This window comes from Oncorhynchus mykiss, chromosome 5 (assembly GCF_013265735.2).
Source record: "Oncorhynchus mykiss isolate Arlee chromosome 5, USDA_OmykA_1.1, whole genome shotgun sequence".
Lineage (NCBI taxonomy): Eukaryota > Metazoa > Chordata > Actinopteri > Salmoniformes > Salmonidae > Oncorhynchus > Oncorhynchus mykiss.
Window position 1 is genome coordinate 60699892 of NC_048569.1, and position 23490 is coordinate 60723381.

General features: G+C 42.2%; 1 protein-coding gene across 3 annotated transcripts in view; it reads right to left on the minus strand.

The window, feature by feature from the left end:
- cers4a (ceramide synthase 4a) overlaps positions 1-23490 on the minus strand; it is a 33070-nt gene that overhangs the window by 3989 nt on the left and 5591 nt on the right. For all 3 annotated transcript variants that reach the window (XM_021603682.2, XM_021603681.2, XM_021603680.2), the window contains exons 2-11: positions 22297-22467; positions 15238-15355; positions 11897-12015; positions 11721-11778; positions 11558-11608; positions 9796-9888; positions 8890-9018; positions 7720-7826; positions 7239-7395; positions 6523-6782 (exon numbers count right to left, since the gene is read on the minus strand). In XM_021603682.2, coding sequence (XP_021459357.2) covers positions 6588-6782; positions 7239-7395; positions 7720-7826; positions 8890-9018; positions 9796-9888; positions 11558-11608; positions 11721-11778; positions 11897-12015; positions 15238-15355; positions 22297-22466 — 1197 coding nt within the window. In that variant the 5' untranslated portion in view covers position 22467 and the 3' untranslated portion in view covers positions 6523-6587. The remainder of the gene's footprint in view (positions 1-6522; positions 6783-7238; positions 7396-7719; positions 7827-8889; positions 9019-9795; positions 9889-11557; positions 11609-11720; positions 11779-11896; positions 12016-15237; positions 15356-22296; positions 22468-23490) is intronic.

Sequence of the window (23490 nt, forward strand, 5' to 3'; positions counted from 1 at the left end):
TGACACTGGTGAGCTGCCAGTAAACTAGTTTGAAGTTCACATCCTTCTCACCAACTCCCTCTCACCAATGTAAGATATATTTATATATTGAAATGGTTAAGCACTTTTCAGCTATTGATTTTTCTTTCGAATGAAAAGGTACAAACAAATGAATCAATAGTTCAATAAAAGTCATTTATTGATTGTGTTGAACTGGCCACAGAGTGAACAAACTTATTGGGTGTGTGCATTCATGATACGCAGAACAAAAAGACCAGTCATATGTTATTGACATGATGACCCTGGCATTTCTCTTGTTGCAATAGTTGAACTTTTAATAAAAGAAACATCCAATAATCATGATTAAAGTGAGCCATTGAGTGTATCAGCCCTTTTGGTGCTCTAGAAACAGACCACAGATAAAAATCCACAGACACTCAGTGTGAACGTGCCATACTGGAGACAATAGAACAGAGAGTGAGGCACACGGACCCTGGCAACAAAGAAGTGTGTTCCTACCGTGGTCCATATGTGCTTTAGTCAACTCATCTGATCCTCATTGTCATTTGCCTGATACACATCTGGCACCAGGCTAGTTAGTGTATTTCAGTGTGAGACAGATAAGAGATGGTTGTGATCGACACATCTCTGGGCGAAAGAAAATGACAGGTAATTTCAAGCCCCCCCCATCTTGCACAGTAGTATCTTTCAGTGCAAGAACGATTTGTCACATTTCAAACTAGACATTTTTTTTTTTTTTTTTGCAAAAGTGCATGTCAGTTATATGAATAGTAAATTTGTATTGATCCAGACATTATTCCATACGTATAGATTTAGACAGAATCTTAAAACATTGTTACATTTTGAGGGTACCCATCAGCATGGTTACATTGTAATGGCTCTCCTAAAGATGTAAGATCTTAAAGACATGCTCCGCTACTTTGACGACTAAAAAATAATTGTTCAAACCTCCTGCTTTGGGCTGGATGTGTCAATGTGTAGTTCACACATGCATAATGGATGAGCAGAATTACTGTCTTACCTCAATTAGCCATGAAATCCCTAGTGTGAAAACAACTGTTTTCTTGAAGCTGTGCTGCGCCCCATTTGAGTAACATCTAGCAAGAGGCCTGCTCAGCGTTATCCAATGAGTTTGCAGGGCAAGCCCAACGGCTCAGTGGACACAGCGGAGGCCCGAAAAATTGATGAAGACTCTAGCTATAGTCTGTTCACCCTGTTACCGTCTGTCAAACGGTTAGCGGAGCATCGGCTCCCAGACCAACAGTTTCCGAGACAGCTTCTAGCCATAAGACTGCTAAATAGCCATAAGACTGCTAAATAGCCATAAGACTGCTAAATAGTTCATTAAGGGTTACCCGGACTATCTCCAATGACTCTATGCACACTGAGACTATGCACTGAGGGTACAAAACATTAGGAACACCAGCTCTTTCCATGGCATAGACAGACCAGGTGAATCCAAGTGAAAGCTATTATCCCTTATTGATGTCAACTGTTAATTCCTCTTAAATCAGTGTAGATGAAGGGGAGGAGACAGGTTAAAGAAGGATGTTTAAGCCTTGAGGCAATTGAGACATGGATTGTGTGTGAGTGCCATTCAGAGGGTGAATGGGCAGACAAAATATTTAAGTGCCTTTGAACGGGGTATGGTAGTAGGTGTCAAGCGCACCGGTTTGAGTGTGTCAAGAACTGCAACGCTGCTGTGTTTTTCACGCTCAACAGTTTCCTATGTGTATTAAGAATTTGATTTGTTGAGAGAGAGAGAGAAAGCGCAATGACATGCAACATTTAAAACTTGTTGTGTATTTTAGTTTTAAAAAGGCTTCTGAAGTTTGTAATTTACACTTTGAAATTTCAGACTTGATTTTCACTTAAGAAAAATGTATCAACCCTTTCAAAAATGTCCATTAATATTATAATTATAATTATATAATTATAATCCACATAATACTTTACATTTCCTGTTGCTGCAGGATTATTTTCCTGCTGTAGCAAACTGGCTCAAATTAAGCTCCAACATCTGTACCTAGGCACTGGATGGCTGTCCAGATTCTCAATAAAAACCCTTTGAACAAGAGCAGCAAGTGAAGATTTTTCCCAATAGTTTGTAAAGATATACTAATACATAGAGCTACATAACAAGTGCTTGTGACAGAAAAAGTAAAAAAAAATAGCAGCCAAGGCACAAAATAACAAAGTTCAGTAGCACAGAGTAAAACACCTTGTGGAGAAACATGCTGCAAGATCTTCTCTGTTGTCACATTGATTATAGAAAAACACATAATATTTTTTCCCCAAGGCTTTACTTGTAAAATGTTTTATAAGGGAGCAGGAGTAGTTAGCCCAAGATACTGATCTAAGGTCTGTTTTGTGTTTGTCACCTGCAATCCTATGGCAACTTCTACTTGGGACCCTTTCCTAACAAATAGGCATGTTCTTCTTTTCTTCGCTAGAAGGCGCTATCACCATTCCAACAAGAGTAATATGACCAATTCAATCCTGTACAATTTGGAGCACTTTTGGGAAGTTTGTATTAGCTTCCACAGACAAAATTGTCTGATTAAAAACTATCAGCTACAAAGCTATATTATCTGCACATTTCAATCTAGAGGCTGTCATACTGTTGCCTATGATATCCTTAATTTGAATAAAAAGCTAACTGTTCAATAAATACATGATTTTATCCAAAATCTATTATCTTACATGTGTTATTAGTGCCACAGTGGTGGATATAACGAATAAGAATTCCATAGATTAATCTGGGTTTTGTAAAAATCCAGATTGCGCCATTTTTCATTAAAAAGAAAATCCAGGGAGAAATTATCCAGGGAAGAATTTACACACTTGTTACAGTCACCACGCTCTGGATAACATGAAAACAGCCTAACCAGCTCTGCTAGGGCGAGTAAAATGGTCAGAGTGAAGTGTTTTCTCATTTGTGTCTGGAAGTAGCTAGCAAGCTAGCCAACGTTAGTCAGTTAGCTTGGGTGCTTGACTGCCGTTGAGGTCAGAACACTCAGATCAACCCTACTCCTCGGCCAGAGCATCCAGTGTGCGCTCTGAACACTCCGAGAGCGAAACGCTCTGAATTTACGAACTGACAATCTGACAACGCTCTGAATTTACGAACTGACAATCTCACAACGCTCTGAATTTACGAAATGACAATCTGACAACGCTCTGAATTTACGAACTGACAATCTGACAACGCTCTGAATTTACGTACGACCCAGAAGCACTCTGACACACTGGAGGCAATTTAAGAATGCACCCTTTGACTGTACCAGAGTTAATCCCCATTGCACTGCACACTGCTCTATCCCACCTGGACAAGAGAAATACCTATGTAAGAATGCTGTTAATCGACTACAGCTCAGCCTTCAACAATATATTGCCCTACAAGATCAACACTAAGCTCAGGGCCCTGGGTCTGAACCCATCCCACAACAGTGGTGGGCCTGATAACCAACAATGATGAGACAGCCTACAGGGTGGAGGTGAGGGCCCTGGCGGAGTGGTGGCAGGAAAATAACCTCTCCCTCAACGTCAACAAAACTAAGGAGCTGATCGTGGACTACAGGAGACAGCAGAGAGGGCACGGCCCCATCCACATCGACGGGGCGCAGTGGAGAGGGTCAAAAGCTTCAAATTCCTCGGCATGCAGTTCACTGACAGCCTGAAATGGTCCCTTCACACAAACAGCTTCGTGGAGAAGGAGCAATAGCGCCTCTTCAACTTCAGGTGGTTGAAGAGATTTGTCTTGGCCCCAAAAGAACCTCGCAAACTTCTACAGATGCACCATTGAAAGCATCCTGGGCTCCCGAGTGGCGCAGTGGTCCAAGGCACTGCATCGCAGTGCTAGAGGTGTCACTACAGAACCTGGTTCTATTCCAGGCTGTATCACAACCGGACGTGATTGTGAATCCCATAAGGCGGCACACAATTGGCCCAGCATCGTCCGGGTTACGGTTTGGCCGGGGTAAACCATCATTGTAAATAAGAATTTGTTCTTAACTGACTTGCCTAGTTAAATAAAGGTTAAATAAATGAACAAAATCTAAATCCTGTCAGGGTGTATCACTGCCTGGTACGGCAATTACACCTTCTGCAACCTCAGGGCTCTCCAGAGGGTGGTGCGGTTAGCCAGGAGCACCACCGGGAGCACACTGCCTGCCCTCCAGGACATATACAGCACCTGGTGTCACAAGAAGGCCTAAAAGATCATCAAGGACCTGAGCCACTGACTGTTCATCCAGCTACAATCTATAAGGTGATGACAGTACAGGTGCATCAAAGCTGGGACCGAGAGACTGAGAAACAGCTTCTATCTCCAGGCCATCAGACTGTTAAAAAGTCACCACTAGCCGGCCTCCGCCCAGTACCCTGTCCTGAACCTTAATCACTGTTGCAGCCGGCTACCACTCGGTACTCTACCCTGCACCTTAAGAAACTTCTGCCCTATGTACAGAGTCATTGAACGCTGGTCACTTTAATAATGTTTACACACTGTTTCACCCACTTTATATACAGTATTCTACGCATGGCTCATAAATATAACTACTGCTGTACACACCTTTCTATTCATATACCTACTCATTCAAGGGTTTTCGTTATTTTCTACTATTTTCTACATTGTAGAATAATAGTGAAGACGTCAAAACTATGAAATAACACAAATGGAACCATGTAGTAACCAAAAACAGTATTAAACAAATCAATATATATTTTAGATTTTAGATTCTTCAAAGTAGCCACCCTTTGCCTTGATGACAGCTTCTCACACTCTTGGCATTCTCTCAACCAGCTTCATGAGGTAGTCACCTGAACTGCCTTTCAATTAACAGGTGTGCCTTGTTAAAATTGTATTTGTGGAATTTCTTTCCTTCTTTAATGCGTTTGAGCCAATCAGATGTGTTGTGACAAGATAGGGGTGGTATACAGAAGATAGCCCTATTTGGTAAAGACCAAGTCCATATTATGGCAAGAACAGCTCAAATAAACAAAGAGAAACAACAGTCCATCATTACTTTAAGACATGAAGGTCAGTTAATCCGGAAAATGTGCAGTCGCAAAAACCATCAAGCACTATGATGAAACTGGCTCTCAGAGGGACCGCCACAGGAATGGAAGACCCAGAGTTACCTCTGCTGCAGAGGATAAGTTCATTAGAGTTACCAGCCTCAGATTGAAGCCCAAATAAATGCTTCACAGAGTTCAAGTAACAGACACATCTCAACATCAACTGTTCAGAGGATGTGAATCAGGCCTTCATGGTCGAATTGCTGCAAAGAAACCACTACTAAAGGACACCAATAAGAAGAAGAGATTTGCTTGGGCCAAGAAACACAAGCATTGAACATTAGACCAGTGGAAATCTGTCCTTTGGTCTGATGAGTCCAAATTTTGGTTTAGGTGATGCAGAGTAGGTGAACGGATGATCTACCCATGTATGGTTCCCACCGTGAAGCAAGGAGGAGGAGGTGTAATGGTGTCGGGGTGTTTTGTTTGTGACACTGTCAGTGAATTATTTGGAATTCAAGGCACACTTAACCAGCACGGCTACCACAGCATTCTGCAGCAATACACCATCCCATCTGGTTTGCGCTTAGTGACTATCATTTGTTTTTCAACCTAAAATACACCTTCAGGCTATTTGACCAAGAAGGAGAGTGATGGAGTGCTGCATCAGATGACCTGGCCTCCACGATCACCCGACCACAACCCAATTGAGATGGTTTGGGATGAGTTGGACCGCAGAGTGAAGGAAAAGCAGCCAACAAGGGCTCAGCATATGTGAGAAGTCCTTCAAGACTGTTGGAAAAGCATTCCTCATGAAGCTGGTTGAGAGAATGCAAAGAGGGTTCAAAGCTGTCATCAAGGCAAAGGGTGGCTAGTTTGAAGAATCTAACATTTTAAATATATTTTTTTGGTTACTACATGATTCCATATGTATTATTTCATAGTTTTGATGTCTTCACTATTATTCTACAATGTAGCAAATAGTCACAAAAAAAATAACTTGAATAGGTGTGTCCAAACTTTTGACTGATACTGTTTTTATATATATAACAGTCTTTGACATTGCTCATTCAGATCATAATAAAAATAAAAAAATTAAATGTTTATTTTTTTTCTGGATTATGTGTGTATAGTTTTTTTTATTGCTAGGTATTACTGCACTGTTGCAGCTAGAAACACAGGCATTTCGCTGCACCTGCCATAACATCTGCTAATTGGTGTACGCAACCAATAAACTTTGATTTGATTTGAGTTCATGTCTTTAACTATTTACACACAATCCAAACAAAAACAAATCAATTCTGAATATAAAATCTAGAAAAACATACTTCAACATACTTCAGTAAAACCAGCGTTCTTCTTGTTTGACCAGACCACTATTTTGACAGTGCAGTGAACAGTTATGTACTCCAAACGTAGAGAAGTATTATCTGAAACCATTAATGAAATCATAAATGGACCACATTGGTAATATGTAAGCCATATAAATGAATTATATCTTACCAGCAAATACTGTGGAAGGAGAGGAAAACGTTCTAAGTTTAATCTAGTGCGAAAAGAGAGTGGTACTATCTGGCTTTGGGCAGTCTGCTGTTCATATTTCTCTGGTTGGTTAGGTTGTTCAGGACACAATTGTTGGCAAGCGAAGCCAACTTGGAATTGAGTGCACCCTTTCTTTGCTCCCAGCTAGTCTCCTCTTCCTCCACTGCCTCCTCTTCCTCCTCTGGCTCGCTTTCTTCATCGCTGCGCTCGTCTTTCTCCACCTACAGCAGAAAGATACATGTAAGTGACCGTTTACAGCTGCAAAATAAATCAACAAACGGAACATAACCAGATTGTATAGCAGATAATGTAGTGATAATGCCAATAAATCGTACAAACACTATGCCTTAAAGGCAGTCCCCTGTCATACTTCCAAGGTGTACAATGAAAGAAATGGACAGTGCACCATAATCATCTTCAACGATGAATGCATTCTTTGTACGGACGTGTTTTGGCCGCAGTTGAACGAAAACGCGTCTATTCAAAGAATAAATGAATCATTGAAGCATGGTGCACTGTCCATTTATTTCATTGTGGGCTTTCCTAAGATGATTCATCACCCAACTACTTCTGACAAATAATACGAGTGAGCATGTGATCTATTATTCTACCGTGTCATGGCATCCGATGAAATAACCATTAGTAAGTAAGGCGGATAATGACTTTAGTCTACTGACCTTGCCCATAAAGACAAACTTGTAGACCATGCGAAGGATCAGCCAGGCCCAGAAGATGTGCAGAGCTTGCAGCACCAACAGCAGGGCATTGAAGAAGTAGTAGCCAAAGAAAGGCTGGAAGAAATCCAAGGACACAACCAGGGTGGAGTGGACTATTCTGAAGGGGCAAGAATGGGCATAGAAAACTGGAAATGAATCCAACCTCAAGCCTTGCATTTTTAACATTCTCTAATTGGTACTTCTGAACACATTCCCTTAACTGATTTATAGTACACACTATGTGCTATGTTCTGACTTGAGATGTGCGTACATCAGATGTATTGGAATATTTGCATGTAGGCCTACATTTGAGTTACAAGTGTAAACTGTCAGAAAAGGATAGTCCCTGAGTAATCTTATTACTACTTTTATTACGATTGACCTTTGTAATACACTCCTAATAAATTGTCAAATGACTGTGTGAGAAAGCCTCCAGTCTCACCTGCCAGGGAAAACCACTAGTCGTGTTAGCAGGAAGACCAGGGCGAAGATGACAAACAGTGTGTCACATGTCTTCCGCCAGCCAGCGTAGTTGAACATCTTGGCAGACTGCAAGTGAAATATAATAATACTCCTATCACAGTTGGCCTTATGCACGACCCTCATGAGGCACTTGTAACGATACAGTCATTATGTGTTACCAGCTGGGTTGACCAATATAGCACAGTGGCTGTACAAATGATAGCATACAGTAATGGTGTTTTCCAACATATTGTATGACCTCCCAGTCCATACTCTCTGATGGAGTGGTTTTCTCTAGCACACACTGACAACCAATGCCCCCTGCTGACCCCTTGCCTCCCATAGACTGCTTCTAAAGGAAGCATTATGTCATGATCCTGACATGACAAGCCATACATATTTCATCAGGCCCAAGATGACGGAGACAATGGTTATTGTGAGATAACATCAGGGCAATACTACACTGCTTTACTGAGGTCATTTAAACACATCTTTAGGAATACATGTGATAATATGAGTTCTATTTCAGAGCTGAAAGTCTCTTGGGAGAGTTAAAGAGAAGTTCACCCCCAAGACATGTTTTCCTTTTACCACATACAATTGCTAAATATAATCACGTGTTCGATCTCTATGAACCTACAGATGCAGGATCTTCATTTGGAAATGAAAACTTGTAGTGTATTTGAGTTATAAAAAAAGGCTTCTAAAGTTTGTAATTTCTACTTTGAAATTTCAGACTTGATTTGCCCTATGGAAAAATGTATCAACATTTACAAAAAAAAGTATATTAATTACAATCCACATCATAATCCACATTTCCTGTTGCTGCAGGATCATTTTCCCACTGTAGCAAACTGGCTCAAATTAAGATCCTACATCTGAATGGAGAAAATCGTGTGATTCGCGGTCATAATAAGATGAAGTAATGTTAATAAACAATCCCAGTGTTCAAATCAAACTTACAGTGACCTACATGTAAACAAAGAACCTTGCTTAAATAACCACACAACCCATCAAAACAGTCTGTGGGAAAATGGTAGTGCAAATTAGCTTGACCACATGCATTTATGATTAGAGATATCATTCCCCCTTTAGTTCCCTGTGTCTGTATGATTTGTGTGTGACTTGAAAACTGAGACTGAGCTCCTACCTCCAGGAGGAAGTCTGAAGAATCATGGACTAGTATCACCAGTGTGCCAACGCGCACATAATTGGCACAGTACGAGAAACCGATGAGCAAAATGGTAGCGATGTGGTGGATGATCTGTTCCTTGAAATCCTGAAAACAAACCACACAGCTGTAGAGGATATACTATAACCTGGGCTTCAGCAGTTCTGCGCTTCTGGTGCCGTAAATCAGTAATCTTTCTCCTGTATGGAGTGATTTATCAATGGTGCAGAATACAGAAAAAGTTGCTTAAAAAACGTACAAATCAGATATACGTGACAACATCTGTGAACCCCTCCTGCTTGCGTCTGCTGGTTATCTGTATAGCAGTTTATCATTACAGGGTGTTCCTGATGAGTTTCAGAGTAGAGAGGTTGACTGTTTTTCAGATTATGGACAGAGAGCTGAGTCAGACCAAAGCAGGCCAGGAGGGGTTGGTCCCCATGAGGGGAGGGAATAGCAGGAGAGGATGAGGAGACGGGGGGGGGGGGGGGGGGGGGGCTGGACTTGTTTCTAATTACTAAACCTCATTGGACATCGTCCAGATACATAGTTATCCTTGAAAACATCAACCACCTCTGTGGGCAGTTCCTGTAGGGAAACATGACTTTAAAAATGACATGAACGTTTCAGTAAAACAAGCTGGGAATCTGCTGTGAACACTAACTGTAATCTGGAAGGGAAAGTAATGATTTTTTTCAGTGAAAGCTGATGCTGTTCTGTGGATGGGACTGAGTCACTGTGAATGGAGACAGGTGTGTGTGTGTGTGTGTGTGTGTGCGTGTGCGTGTGCGTGTGTGTGTGTGCGCCAGCGCGTGCGTGCATGCGTACATGTGTGTGCGTGTGTGTGTGTGTGTGCGTGTGTGTGGAGACAGGAGTGACACATACCTTCCGCTTCACATCCACAGTGACACAGAGCAGCAGGGACCAATAGAAACCCAGCTCTGTGATGTAATACCAGTAGTGAGCCTCAGCGACAGGCTGCAGGGACAGACGGAAACAAAACAAACACCAGGGGGGTTGAAGGTGACCGAGCATGCATCCCAATAGTCTAAAGTGACTTCCTTTAATTTCCTCCTCACCTTTATCTGCACCGATCTGACAGAAAAGTCTAGTTGAAGGCTTTATGGGAACGGAAGTCTACATGGGGGGGGATTTGCTTTCACCTGTCCGGTTCTCACACAAAAGCGTAGATGACACAGGAGGTTGGTGGCATCTTAATTGGCTAAGCGGTAATGGCTGGAATGGAATGACTGGAATGGTAGCAAAAACATCCAACACATGGTTTCCAGGTGTTTGATGCCATTCAATTTGTTCCGTTCCAGCCATTATTATGAGCCTTCCTCCCCTCAGCAGCCTCCACTGGTAGATGACAAAAAAAAGGAAACCAGGGAGAGGAAGGAGGCCTTTTGAGACTAGTGAGACACAGCCCAGGTAAGAAGGAGTTAACGTGTGGACTGACTGTGACTCCATCCCCCACCTGTGCACTGGGAGAGATCAGTCAGTCAGGGAGTTTACCAAGGAGGCCTTTTCCCAGCAGCAGCAAATCGACACCCAGCCCACTGCCAGGCCTGAGAGTCCACACAGCTGAGCATTTACAACTGGGGGCTCTATGTTTGGGGGGTAACCCTTGACTGAAATAGAGAAACTCAGGATTCCACACACAGTGAAGCACAGGCTTTGAAGCAACGCACCCCTGGGGCGGGCCAGTAACCGAAAGGTTGCTGGTTTGAATCCCAGAACCGAAAAAATAATACAAATAAAATCTGTCTATGTGCCTTTGAGCAAGGAACTTAACCCTAATTGTTCCTGTAAGTCACTCTGGATAAGACTGTCTGCTAAATGACAAAAATGTATATTGCTGATTGCTGCTTTGTTTAAACCCCCTCATATTCCCAACCAAAGCTTTAAAGTGGAAGCTTTGAAACCCCCTTTAGCAAGCGTTCCCCCACGCTTCCACAGTCAAAGTTTAACATTAAAATCAGAGCGGGTGTGTACATGTATAGAAAGGGGTGATACATCAAAATGGCCGTGAAGTGACCCAAACACCCACCACCAAACGGTACTCTCCAAGACTCCATAGACAATAGAGGGAAGTTTACTGAGCCATTTAACCCCTAGACATCCCTCCCTCCCTCCCTGCAAGGCACAGAACACAGCCTGGCTTCAACAAAGGGAAGGTCTACAGCATTAGGGAGTTACAGTGCTATAAGAGGTTTAAGTGTGGAAAGAGATGCTGTGTCATTTGTCCTTGTAGTGTTTTCTGTTTCAGGTCATCCCCTTCTAGGGAAGGAGGAGGAGGGGTTAAGTCTCCTGTAGGAATGTCATAACTGTTATCTGGAGGGGCGTTGTTCAATTCCTCCAGACATAGCTGTCAATAACGGTGCAGCACAGCAGAAAGAGAACGTTTCCTGAGATTGTCCAAAGCCGTGTTTTCCAGATTCCCAAATTGTGTGTTGGGACTCGAGACTCAATGGTGTGGGATGCGGCTTATTGTGGCTATACAGTAGATTGGGTTGTCACTAGAAACATTGGATGTATTTACTTAGTGGGTGACAGCACAATTCCATAGGCTTTTGATGAGTGACAGGACACACATGTTTAGGAAACCACTGGTCAACTGAAAGTTAAAGTGAACTGTTCTACTCACTTGTTTGGGGTAGCCCTGCCAGCACTCTCTGTGGTCCCAGAACCAGGGGGTCTGAGGGATGGAGGGACAGAACAAATAGTCACAGTGAGGTAGTAGTAATACAAGAAGCAGTAGCACTGTTGAGGGTAAAGGTAGCCAAAGTGAATGTGCTTAATATACTCACATCAATCAGGGAGGCAAGCGCTGCTACAAATGCAATGAGGTAGAAAACGAACCTCCAACTGCAAAAACAAAACAAAATATTTGTCATAAGATAACTTAATATGCTTTCTATGAACTATACATTGAAATGAAACAGATCGCACGAATACATAGAACTCTGAATGAGAGCTGACTCACGAGGCTTCACAAAACTTCTTGGTGTTGCTCGGCCTGTCTTGGTTGCGGCGTTGGCGGAACCACGTTTCTATCTGGCGCTGACTGAGACCACAATGCTTCCCCAGGCCCAGGACCTCACTCTGAACACAGACAGGACCAAATCACCTCAGAGAGAGAAGCTCCGCTGTTCCTTTCCCAAGAAGACCCTCAACATATCTTTCATATACAGATTTGTCAGGGAGATAATCCATTACCTTCTTCAGCACCTTAAATGATCTCAATAGGTGTTTTATCACAGCTTCATTAGAGCAGAATTGCTCCATTAATTCCAGACATCGTCTCATTCAATTCAAGGTATTACACAGATTACACTATTCCAAAACTAAACTGCATAGGATATTTCCTGATACATCCCCTACATGTGATAAATGTCAGGCTGCGCAGGGTACACTACTCCACTGCTTTGCCCTATGCTCTAGCTTGCATGGCTATTGGTGTGGAGTTTTTGGGATCCTCTCTGAGGTTTTGGAGACTTCAATAGATCCAGACCCGCTTCTGATAATCCTGGGAGTATCTGAGTCCCTAAACGGATTAACCAACCCCCAAAAACAACTAATCTCGTACGGTCTCATTTCGGCAAAAAAACTAATCTTGTTATTTTGGAAAATGAGGGAAGCGCCCTCTACCAAATTATGGCTCAGTGAATTGGCAAACACTGTACACTTAGAAAGAATTAGATATACTCTGAACAATAAATTATCAACATTTGATCAAATCTGGCAGCCTTTCCTCTCCTACTTGGACCATGGACCAGTCGGCGCTGTGAATTTGTACTTATTAACGCACTCTCAATTGTAATATCTTAATCTACCTTTGGGCAGCATGTGCTGGCCCTGTCACCCGAGCAGTTGGGGGGGGGGAGGGATAGGGGGGGGGGGGGTAGGGGGGACATCTTCCCTCTTTCTTTCTACTACACACTGTGGAGGCAGCAGGTAGCTTAGCAGTTGCAGCAGGCAGCAGGTAGCTTAGCAGTGTTGGGCCAGTAACCGAAAAGTCCCTGGTTCAAATCCCTGAGCTGGCAAGATGTAGAAATCTGCCGTTTTGCAGTTGAGCAAGGCAGTTAACCCCTAACAACAACTGATCCCTGGGTGCCAATGACGTGGATGTCGATTAAGGCAGCACCAAGCACCTCTCTGATTGGGGTTAAATGAGGAAGACACATTTCGGTTGAATGAATTCAGTTGTGCAACTGTCTAGGTATCCCCTTTCCTCTTTCGCTAGTATCCCTCAATCATGTGTAGTGCTTACTATAGAATGGTGTAGTATACTATAGAATACAACAGGAAATACTACAGTATTATCTGCAAAAAAACACTGCACTGTCAGTAATGTCCGCAAAAACACTGCAGTCTGCAAAAACACTACACTTTTTTTGTACTATAGTAAATACTACAGTATTTCATTTGCATATACCCTGCCCATTCCCCATACAACATTTTGTGCAATCCATAAGTGAGAAATCTACATGCCAAGTATAGACCATATTGTGCTCCCTACAGGTCATAGAAAAGCACAGAAGCGCTGAACTATTGGTTCAGATCCCAGTCCTACAGGTTATGCAAAATGTGGTCTTTAGTATTTCTCCAGTAGGTTTCCTGAAAGAGAAAGCCTCCATTTCTATGTCAAATATAATACAAATGTACAGAACTCTAGTAAATACTACAGTAATGTCTGCAAAAACCCTACAGTAAATATTACAGTATACTACAGTTTGCACAAAACCTACAAGGATTTACTAAAGTATATACTACAGTTTCCTTTTTAGTACAGTATTTATACTATAGTTAACTGTAAATACTACCATATACTACAGTAAACACACTTACACACTAGTCTGCAAAACTACTACAGTGAATACTACAGTAAAGTCAGCAAAAACACGAGTGAATATTACAGTATTTATAGTATAGCATTTTTTCATGTGGGTGGCACTTTACACTACCTTAGGCTCATACTTCTGCTGTACTGTAGAATGGTTCTTGTGTGGGGAGATACCTAATTACTCTAGAGGGCTCCTAGTATTAGTAGGAGTATGTCACTCCTGAGTAACGGCAGCACACAGATAAGGACAAACTGCTCACCTAAACCTTGTTTGGAACTGACTTGTTTTGATTTGATCATCGTGACATACCAATGAGGTGGTTACACAATATGGGTGTGGCTAGTGCAGTCCTGGTGATTGCATATGTTGAGAGCATTAACCTTCATGGAAAATCCGGGGAACGTCTATAGGGAGCCCGTGCGCTTCATGAAAATGTGAGGTTTACAAATGAGGCAGGAAGAAGTTCTAACACAGAGACTGACAGCCAGGTAATACTTCACCAACAACATGAGCTGTTTCAGACAGAAGACAATGTCTAAATGCACAGAGAGAATAGGATTTGTGCATATCCATATACTATGGTATTTCTACTATCAGAGATTTGTACATGTAAACGAGGAGACACATGCCTCAGCAGATGTACAGTCCAACACGTCAACATTTGCAAATTCTGCCTTGTTACTCCTAACGAGTAAAAAGGGTGGAACATTTCCATGTGAACAGAGCCTGGCCATAAAATATTACCTGCACCTGCACCTACCTGACTGACAAGGAAGGGATAGGCCACTAGAACAATGCCTGCCAAAGCATTTAAGGGTTTTACCCAAGGATGTACTCTACTATTTATCCTATTCCACCAAATATACCTGGCTAATAAACAACTATCTTATCATTTCCTGGTGTACTACAACCCACAATAGTAGACCCTAAACCCAACCCTAACCTGACACCCCTAAACGAGTTCCACATAACGGTTCCCTATTATAGCAGAAACTACTTTAACTTCAACCTGATCCCCATTCACCCAGTAAACCATATAATTACAACTCAACCAGTGCTCTAATTCTACTTGAGGGCTATACTCATGAAGCAATAGAGTTTATATTTCTAAACTGGTAACCAATGTAATTAGAGTAGTAAAAATACATATTTTGTCATACACATGGTATACAGTCTGATATACCACGGCTTTCAGCCAATCAGCATTCAGGGCTCAAACCACCCAGTTTATAAATCTACTTGAGGGCTATACTAATGAAGCAATATAGATTCTCCAGGGGAGAAATTGTATCTCATCTCTCATCTTATCTCATGAGTGCTAGCTGCAATATCTGTAATGCTATAGGCTTGTATAAGATCTCTGCTAAACATACTTATCAATTTCAGAATCAATCATATATGTTTCTACAATTCTATAAAGGAATATTCCATATCCCACTAAAAGAGTGACAGCGATGGATGAAGGAGATGTATAACTGACCTGTGAGGGTTGCTGTTTGTTCTGTTTGTAAAATGTCTCCAGCTTTGGGACAGGCAGGGCTCGAACCCGCACCCTGTCTCTCACCCCCAGCTGTCTGCTTAGTGGCATGGCTATGACCCTGTAGAGAAGACAGACAGAAAATAGAGTTCTGCAGTAGTTCAATGCAAAGGCAAATGTCAGTTACACCCTATTTTCCATATGTCACACTGCTTTTGACCAAAGCTGCAGTATTTTGGTCAAAGGAAGTGCACTGTTGGTGAATAGCTTAAGACCGGGTGTTTTGCGTACTACAAAAAACACCAGGCCCTAGTGATATTATAGCCTATAACAGGCCCCAGAGTTTTCATTGGATACGTCAGGTGGGGTGAGAAACAGTCAGGTGGTTAAGAAAAATTCCTGGAATAGAATATCACTTAAGGCATAACCATTATCTCCTCAACAACAAAGAGCAAGAACACGAGAGCTCCTCATGTCACTCCATGTCAGTCTTCAACATAACATAACAAATGAACTGACAACCGCTGGAGCCTGTTCCATTCCCATACACTTAGTGTCACATTGGGCCAGACAATCTTTGTGCTTAATTGATACAACACCTCCAGGGACACTAGATCTATGTTTGTGTGTCTGAGTGAGGGGGTGTGCATGTGCTCGTGTGTATACGCATGGGTGGGAAAGGGTACAGGTAAGAGTGTATGTGTGTGTGTGTGTGCGTGTGCGTGTGTGTGTGTGTGTGTGCATGTGTGTGTGTGTGTGCGTACCTGTGTGTGTATTTCTACAGTATGTGTGTACAGTATAAGTGTGTGCACCTCTACCTGAGAGATAATCATAGGTAAGTGGGCAGGCAGGGAGATTAGAAGTGATGGAAGTTCAGAGTAATTTAGCTAGGAGACTCCAGGGCTTTCCAGTTACAGGAACCCCAAAGGAAACACCTGCTGGCAATGAAGTCCCCACTGATGACTAGTACTCGCATGTAAACAAACCCCTCCCTTCCCTGGCCCTGCGTATCTCACCTCACCTCGTGAAACACATATGCCTGCACGTGTGTGTGTTGTGACTGACACACAGCTCAGCCCTGCCCAGGTACAGTACAGTACACCAAAAAACCATGAGGAAATAACTGATAAGGAAAAACATGCAAAAAATGAGTGTCCTATCGATCGCTCCATCAGACTTCTGTTCTTCCTGTCTCCATGCTTGAGCCCTCCACTTTACATTTCTGGCCTCTGCCTCTACATGGCTCCCAGCTCTAATGTAGTGTACAGTACAAACATCTACATCTAATCGCATTGTTAGAATGCTCCCATGGGTTTATTAGCAAATTTGACTGCAAAGGATCTGTGTCAGGATTATAGAACTCATGGAACACCTGGCCCTATTATAGAACTCCTGGCCCTATTATAGAACTCCTGGCCCTATTATAGAACTCCTGGCCCTATTATAGAACTCCTTACTATAACAATGTTTCGACCCTATGATCGTCATCAGGTTTTAGAAAACGTTTTCTAAACCGTTGAAACGTTGTTATAATAATGTTGTTATAACACACCTGGGAAACAGATCTCTGTGTGCAGTGTTTTCCTGTTTTGCTCCCAATTGCTCTTAGCAAATTGTCTGACTTGCTGTCTAACTATGCTAAATCTGAATTATTAATATTGGGTGATCTTACAGTTTTTTTCGATTGCTAAACGACAGTGGACACAACTGGAGTCACATGTGCAAAACTCTAACTACAGTCTGCACAGCAGCAGTTCATGTGGACCAAACTCTAGTTTGTTTTTCATTGCTTGAACACAGTTTTCAAAACTCTACACACTTATCCCATGACTTTAACCACAACCTGCACAACACTGTGGATTTACAGCACTTTGTTCAAATGCTAACACACTGCTGTCAAAACTGTGAACCACACATTCAAAACGGAATAGATTTCAGCCTTGTGCCGTTCAAACACTGCTGATTGCAATTTCAGCTGAAAGGCTAAGCAGGTGTCTTGTTTTAGACTTGTTAGTGAACACACGCACACACATATTACAGTATATATAGGTAGAGCTCAGAAAGACTCATTTTGGAAATGGAACAAGGAAGATGGGTTTGTGGAGGGAGAAGGGTGGCAGGGAGAGGGCGGATGCGTGGAGGAAGACAAAGAAGACAAAGACCTGTTATTTCAGATGAAATAAGGGCTACACTTATAGACCATGTCGTGAACCATGGTCTCTCATTGAGAGAGGCAGGGTTGAGGGTGCAACCCAATCTGCAAAGATCCACAGTGGCATCTGTAATGCGAATTTTCCATCATGCAAACAGGTGAGAGTTACATCCTTACAGTAAATGAAAACATTACAGGAATCTATTTTGTATTGCAATTATTTTTTATTTTTTTATTTTACCTTTATTTAACCAGTTAGGCAAGTTGAGAACAAGTTCTCATTTACAATTGCGACCTGGCCAAGATAAAGCAAAGCAGTTCGACAGCTACAACGACACTGAGTTACACATGGAGTAAAACAAACATACAGTCAATAATACAGTATAAACAAGTCTATATACAATGTGAGCAAATGAGGTGAGAAGGGAGGTAAAGGCAAAAAAGGCCATGGTGGCAAAGTAAATACAATATAGCAAGTAAAACACTGGAATGGTAGTTTTGCAATGGAAGAATGTGCAAAGTAGAAATAAAAATAATGGGGTGCAAAGGAGCAAAATAAATTAATTAATTAAATACAGTTGGGAAAGAAGTAGTTGTTTGGGCTAAATTATAGGTGGGCTATGTACAGGTGCAGTAATCTGTGAGCTGCTCTGACTGTTGGTGCTTAAAGCTAGTGAGGGAGATAAGTGTTTCCAGTTTCAGAGATTTTTGTAGTTCGTTCCAGTCATTGGCAGCAGAGAACTGGAAGGAGAGGCGGCCAAAGAAAGAATTGGTTTTGGGGGTGACTAGTGAGATATACCTGCTGGAGCGTGTGCTACAGGTGGAAGATGCTATGGTGACCAGCGAGCTGAGATAAGGGGGGACTTTACCTAGCAGGGTCTTGTAGATGACATGGAGCCAGTGGGTTTGGCGACGAGTATGAAGCGAGGGCCAGCCAACGAGAGCGTACAGGTCGCAATGGTGGGTAGTATATGGGGCTTTGGTGACAAAACGGATTGCACTGTGATAGACTGCATCCAATTTGTTGAGTAGGGTTTTGGAGGCTATTTTGTAAATGACATCGCCAAAGTCGAGAATTGGTAGGATGGTCAGTTTTACAAGGGTATGTTTGGCAGCATGAGTGAAGGATGCTTTGTTGTGAAATAGGAAGCCAATTCTAGATTTAACTTTGGATTGGAGATGTTTGATATGGGTCTGGAAGGAGAGTTTACAGTCTAACCAGACACCTAAGTATTTGTAGTTGTCCACGTATTCTAAGTCAGAGCCGTCCAGAGTAGTAATGTTGGACAGGCGGGTAGGTACAGGTAGCGATCGGTTGAAGAGCATGCATTTAGTTTTACTTGTATTTAAGAGCAATTGGAGGCCACTGAAGGAGAGTTGTATGGCATTGAAGCTTGCCTGGAGGGTTGTTAACACAGTGTCCAAAGAAGGGCCGGAAGTATACAGAATGGTGTCGTCTGCGTAGAGGTGGATCAGAGACTCACCAGCAGCAAGAGCGACCTCATTGATGTATACAGAGAAGAGAGTCGGTCCAAGAATTGAACCCTGTGGCACCCTCATAGAGACTGCCAGAGGTCTGGACAGCAGACCCTCCGATTTGACATTATAGAATATTTACACAGATATATATTACAGTAAGTTTGACTGTAAATTATATTTTTACAACAGGACCCAAAGGCTGCCCCCAACAGGGGGAAGAGGAAAAATATTTTCAGATGCGCAGGAAAATGCTATTGTTGACATGGTTGTTGTCAACAATGCAATAAAACTGCGGGAGATTCAAGATAGAGTGCTGGCTGATAATGATATATTTGAAAATGTTAATTCTGTCAGCACAACAACTATTGCTCGAGTCCTAAAGAAACACCAAGTTACAATGAAACAGTTATACACTGTACCGTTCGAGAGAAACAGTGAACGGGTAAAAGAGCAAAGATACCAATATGTCCAAGTAAGACGTCTGAGGTTACGTACACAGCTATACAAAATATTTACAGTAAAAAAAAACATTAGCATTTCTACAGTAAAACTGTGGACTTACTGTTTTTCAGAGAGTAATGGAGGTGGAAGCACTGGAGAGACCACATTCATTTGTATTTATCGATGAAGCTGGATTTAACCTTGCCAAAACACAGCGCAGAGGAAGGTATGTTATAGGTCAAAGGGCCACTATGGAGGTCCCAGGCCAAAGGGGGGGAAATATCACCATGTGTGCTGCAATGGCCAATGATGGTTTGCTTCTCAACACACCACTCATTGGCCCATACAACACAGAAAGGCGTATAGCTTTCCTAGAACAGCTCTATGCTCAGCTAGTGCCAGCAGAACAGGGGGAGCCAGTAAGAAACCCCCAAGTTTTTGTCATAGTTTGCGATAACGTTGCTTTTCACCACTCTGCAGCTGTCACAGATTGGTTTGCAGCACATCACAGATTTATGGTTTTGTACCTGCCTGCATATTCACCCTTCCTCAACCCAATAGAGGAGTTTTTCTCTGCCTGGAGGTGGAAAGTGTTTGGTCACCACCCACATGACCAAATGTCTCTTTTGGAAACCATGCGTGCCGGATGTGAGGACACGAGTCCAGAGGACTGCCAGGGATGGATAAGGCACTCCAGAAGGTTCTTCCCCAGGTGCATGGCAAGAGAAAACATTAGATGTGATGTTGAAGAAAACCTGTGGCCTGATGCTAGAGAGAGGCAGGATTAGCCCCTCAATTATTTGTTCGAATTACAGTATGTACTTTTAGGTTCTACCCTTTTTTTCTCATTATTGTAATTCCGAAAATTACTACAGACTATTGAAGCAAACTGCTAATTTTCATTTACCTTAAAGAATTGTTATGTTCTAAAAATTTTAATAAATCATGTGAAAGAATGTCACTCTTTTCTTTGAAGAAAATATTACTTTGTATGAAGTCACTGAAATTGTTCAAACTGTAAAGATGAAAAGTTTGTATTTTCTGTATTGGTGTTTGATGCTAGTGTTTTTACTCTCAGTGTGTTCTGAGTGACAGTGTGTGTTATCTCAGTGAGGGTTGTGCATAGTATTTGGCTGCACTGAGCGTGTTTTGAGCCATGTGTTAAGAGTTGTGTTGCTTGGAATGAGTTTTGCAGGTGATGTGAACTGTTTAGCTCAGGTGACTGTTGGTAGTGCAGACTGTAGTTAGAGTTTTGCACATGTGACTCCAGTTGTGCCCACTGTCGTTTAGCAATCGAAAAAAACTGTAACTTGGTGAGATCAGTATCAGATCAGATCAGTTGATGCCAGTATCAGAGAAACTGAAAGATATTTGTACTGAGCTACATTTAAATTAATTGATAACAAAACCCGCCCCAATTTAAAACACACAAACCTTTTTTGGGGGGGGGGGTATCATTCTGACAAACACCCCTCATAAGTATACAACCAATGGAATCTTTGTGTGTGTGTGTGTGTGTGTGTGTGTGTGTGTGTGTGTGTGTGTGTGTGTGTGTGTGTGTGTGTGTGTGTGTGTGTGTGTGTGTGTGTGTGTGTGTGTGTGTGGATAGGCAGGGTATATGCAAATAAAATACTGTAGTATTTACTAGAGTTGAAAAAAAAACGTTTTTTTCAGACTGTAGTGTTTGTGTGAACATTTCTGTTGTATTTACAATAGTGTTTTTTTGGTGGATAATACTGTAGTATTTATTATAGTATTCTATAGTATACTACAACATTCTATACTAAGTACTACACATGATTGAGGATTACTACAGTGTAGAGTATAGTATTCGACAGTATACTATAGTTTACTACAGAATTCTATCGTAAGTAGTGTGGATTCGCTCATCACCGCATCCTTTATCAGAAGGTCGACTAGACCGCTCTAAATTCCTTAATTTCTTCCTTTTTGTTTACAAAGCTCTACAAGCTTCCAAAATATCTCACTTCTCTGTTAAAGTATAATTATACGAGGCACCAAACCCACTCACAGTGTTGGTTAACTCTTGAGGTCCCTCGTGTCTCTACCAACCTACAGTAGGTAAACCAGCCTTGAGTTTGGAATAATTTACCATTCTCATTACATCTTGAATCCCTGGTGGCAATAGACCAGTTTAGAACGCTGAAGAGGAATTAATTCACTGAAGTTTGCAAGTGTTTTGGTTGATTGTAATCATTTATTTGTGTTGTTGAAATGTAGTGTCTCTCTTGTATCTTGTAGTTTCTTTGTTTTGCTGTTTAATTGAATGAATATGTTGATTTGGGAACGGTTTGTTTTCAGGGCACCATTGAAAATGAAACCCTGGTCTCAATTGGGCTCCCCTGAATAAATACAAGTTAAGATGAGGAAGAATCGTATTTTTGATATCCAGAGGCTTCTGGGAAACCATTGAGTGCATATCATCCTCAGCGTCTACTGTAACCCAACCCATGTCTATCTACTGTCCATCAGCCTGACAGACAGACACACCATCAGCCTTCTGCCACAGCCTGAGTCAATGTGAACCTAACAAAAATACATTTTACAGCCCCAGCAAAAACGGACTACTCATCAGGCATGTAGTCGACTTGGAATACTTTCAAAGGGCAAAAGCTGACAGCAGACAGGGTCATAGTCACTAAACACAAAGTTAACGGGACAAAACGGGGATGTACTATCCAATAAGACAGGGGTTCCCATACTTTTGCAGTTAATGCTCATTTTCTTGCATAAGTTTAGACATTTCTAACATGTAGTCATGTGATATTTGAATGAACACATTTCTGACAAGTTAGAAATAGCTCTCTCTAAGGTATGAAATGACGAACACGACAAGAGGAAAACTGATGATGCACCACCCAATTTCGAAATTACACCTTGTGCATTCTTCTATTAAATATTTTAAGAATAAGTTGAAAGCCGGACTGAGTTCCTTTAAAAAAGGGGGGAGGACCCCCGCGCCCCCTCACCTCTCAAAGACGTAGCGCAGGACGATGAAGCCCAGAGCCAGCGGCAGGGTGTAGAAGAGGTCCCGGGGTAGAGGGTAGCGGTCCCCCTCGATCTCTATGTCCTTCCAGGTGACCCCCGGCGGCAGCCAGTACTCCTCCTTCCAAAGCCATTGGTCCAGCAGTCCTTCCATCCTACAGAGAAGAGGAGAGGGGAGGGTGAAAGGAGAGGATAATGTTTGAGAGCTCGATCCTCAGAAGTGTCTGTGCCTGCTGAAACATTGATGCTGCTGTTATTCATATTTATGGAGAAGACAGCAGCTGGGAAGCTCCAAATGAAATATGACAAGTTAAAGAGAGTGAACAAGATGGTATGTGTCCTTGATTCACACTTCACAGACAGAATCATAATTAGAGCCAACATGAAGTCTGTGTGTGAGGACAAAAGGGATAATTCATCAAAATTACAAAAATGAAAAATAAGTATTTGGTCACCTACAAACAAGCAAGATTTCTGGCTCTCACAGACCTTCTTTAAGGGGCTCCTCTGTCCTCCACTCGTTACCTGTATTATTTGGCACCTGTTTGAACTTGTTATCAGTATAAAAGACACCTGTCCACAACCTCAAACAGTCACACTCCAAACTCCACTATGGCCAAGACCAAAGAGCTGTCAAAGGACACCAGAAACAAAATTGTAGACCTGCACCAGGCTGGGGAGACTGAATCTGCAATAGGTAAGCAGCTTGGTTTGAAGAAATCAACTGTGGGAGCAATTATTAGGAAATGGAAGACATACAAGACCACTGATAATCTCCCTCGATCTGGGGCTCCACGCAAGATCTCACCCCGTGGGGTCAAAATGATCACAACGGTGATCGGTGAGCAAAAATCCCAGAACCACACGGGGGGACCTAGTGAATGACCTGCAGAGAGCTGGGACCAAAGTAACAAAGCCTACCATCAGTAACACACTACGCCGCCAGGGACTCAAATCCTGCAGTGCCAGACGTGTCCCCCTGCTTAAGCCAGTACATGTCCAGGCCCGTCTGAAGTTTGCTAGAGAGCATTTGGATGATCCAGAAGAAGATTGGGAGAATGTCATATGGTCAGATTAAACCAAAATATAACTTTTTGGTAAAAACTCAACTCGTCGTGTTTGGAGGACAAAGAATGCTGAGTTGCATCCAAATAACACCATACCTACTGTGAAGCATC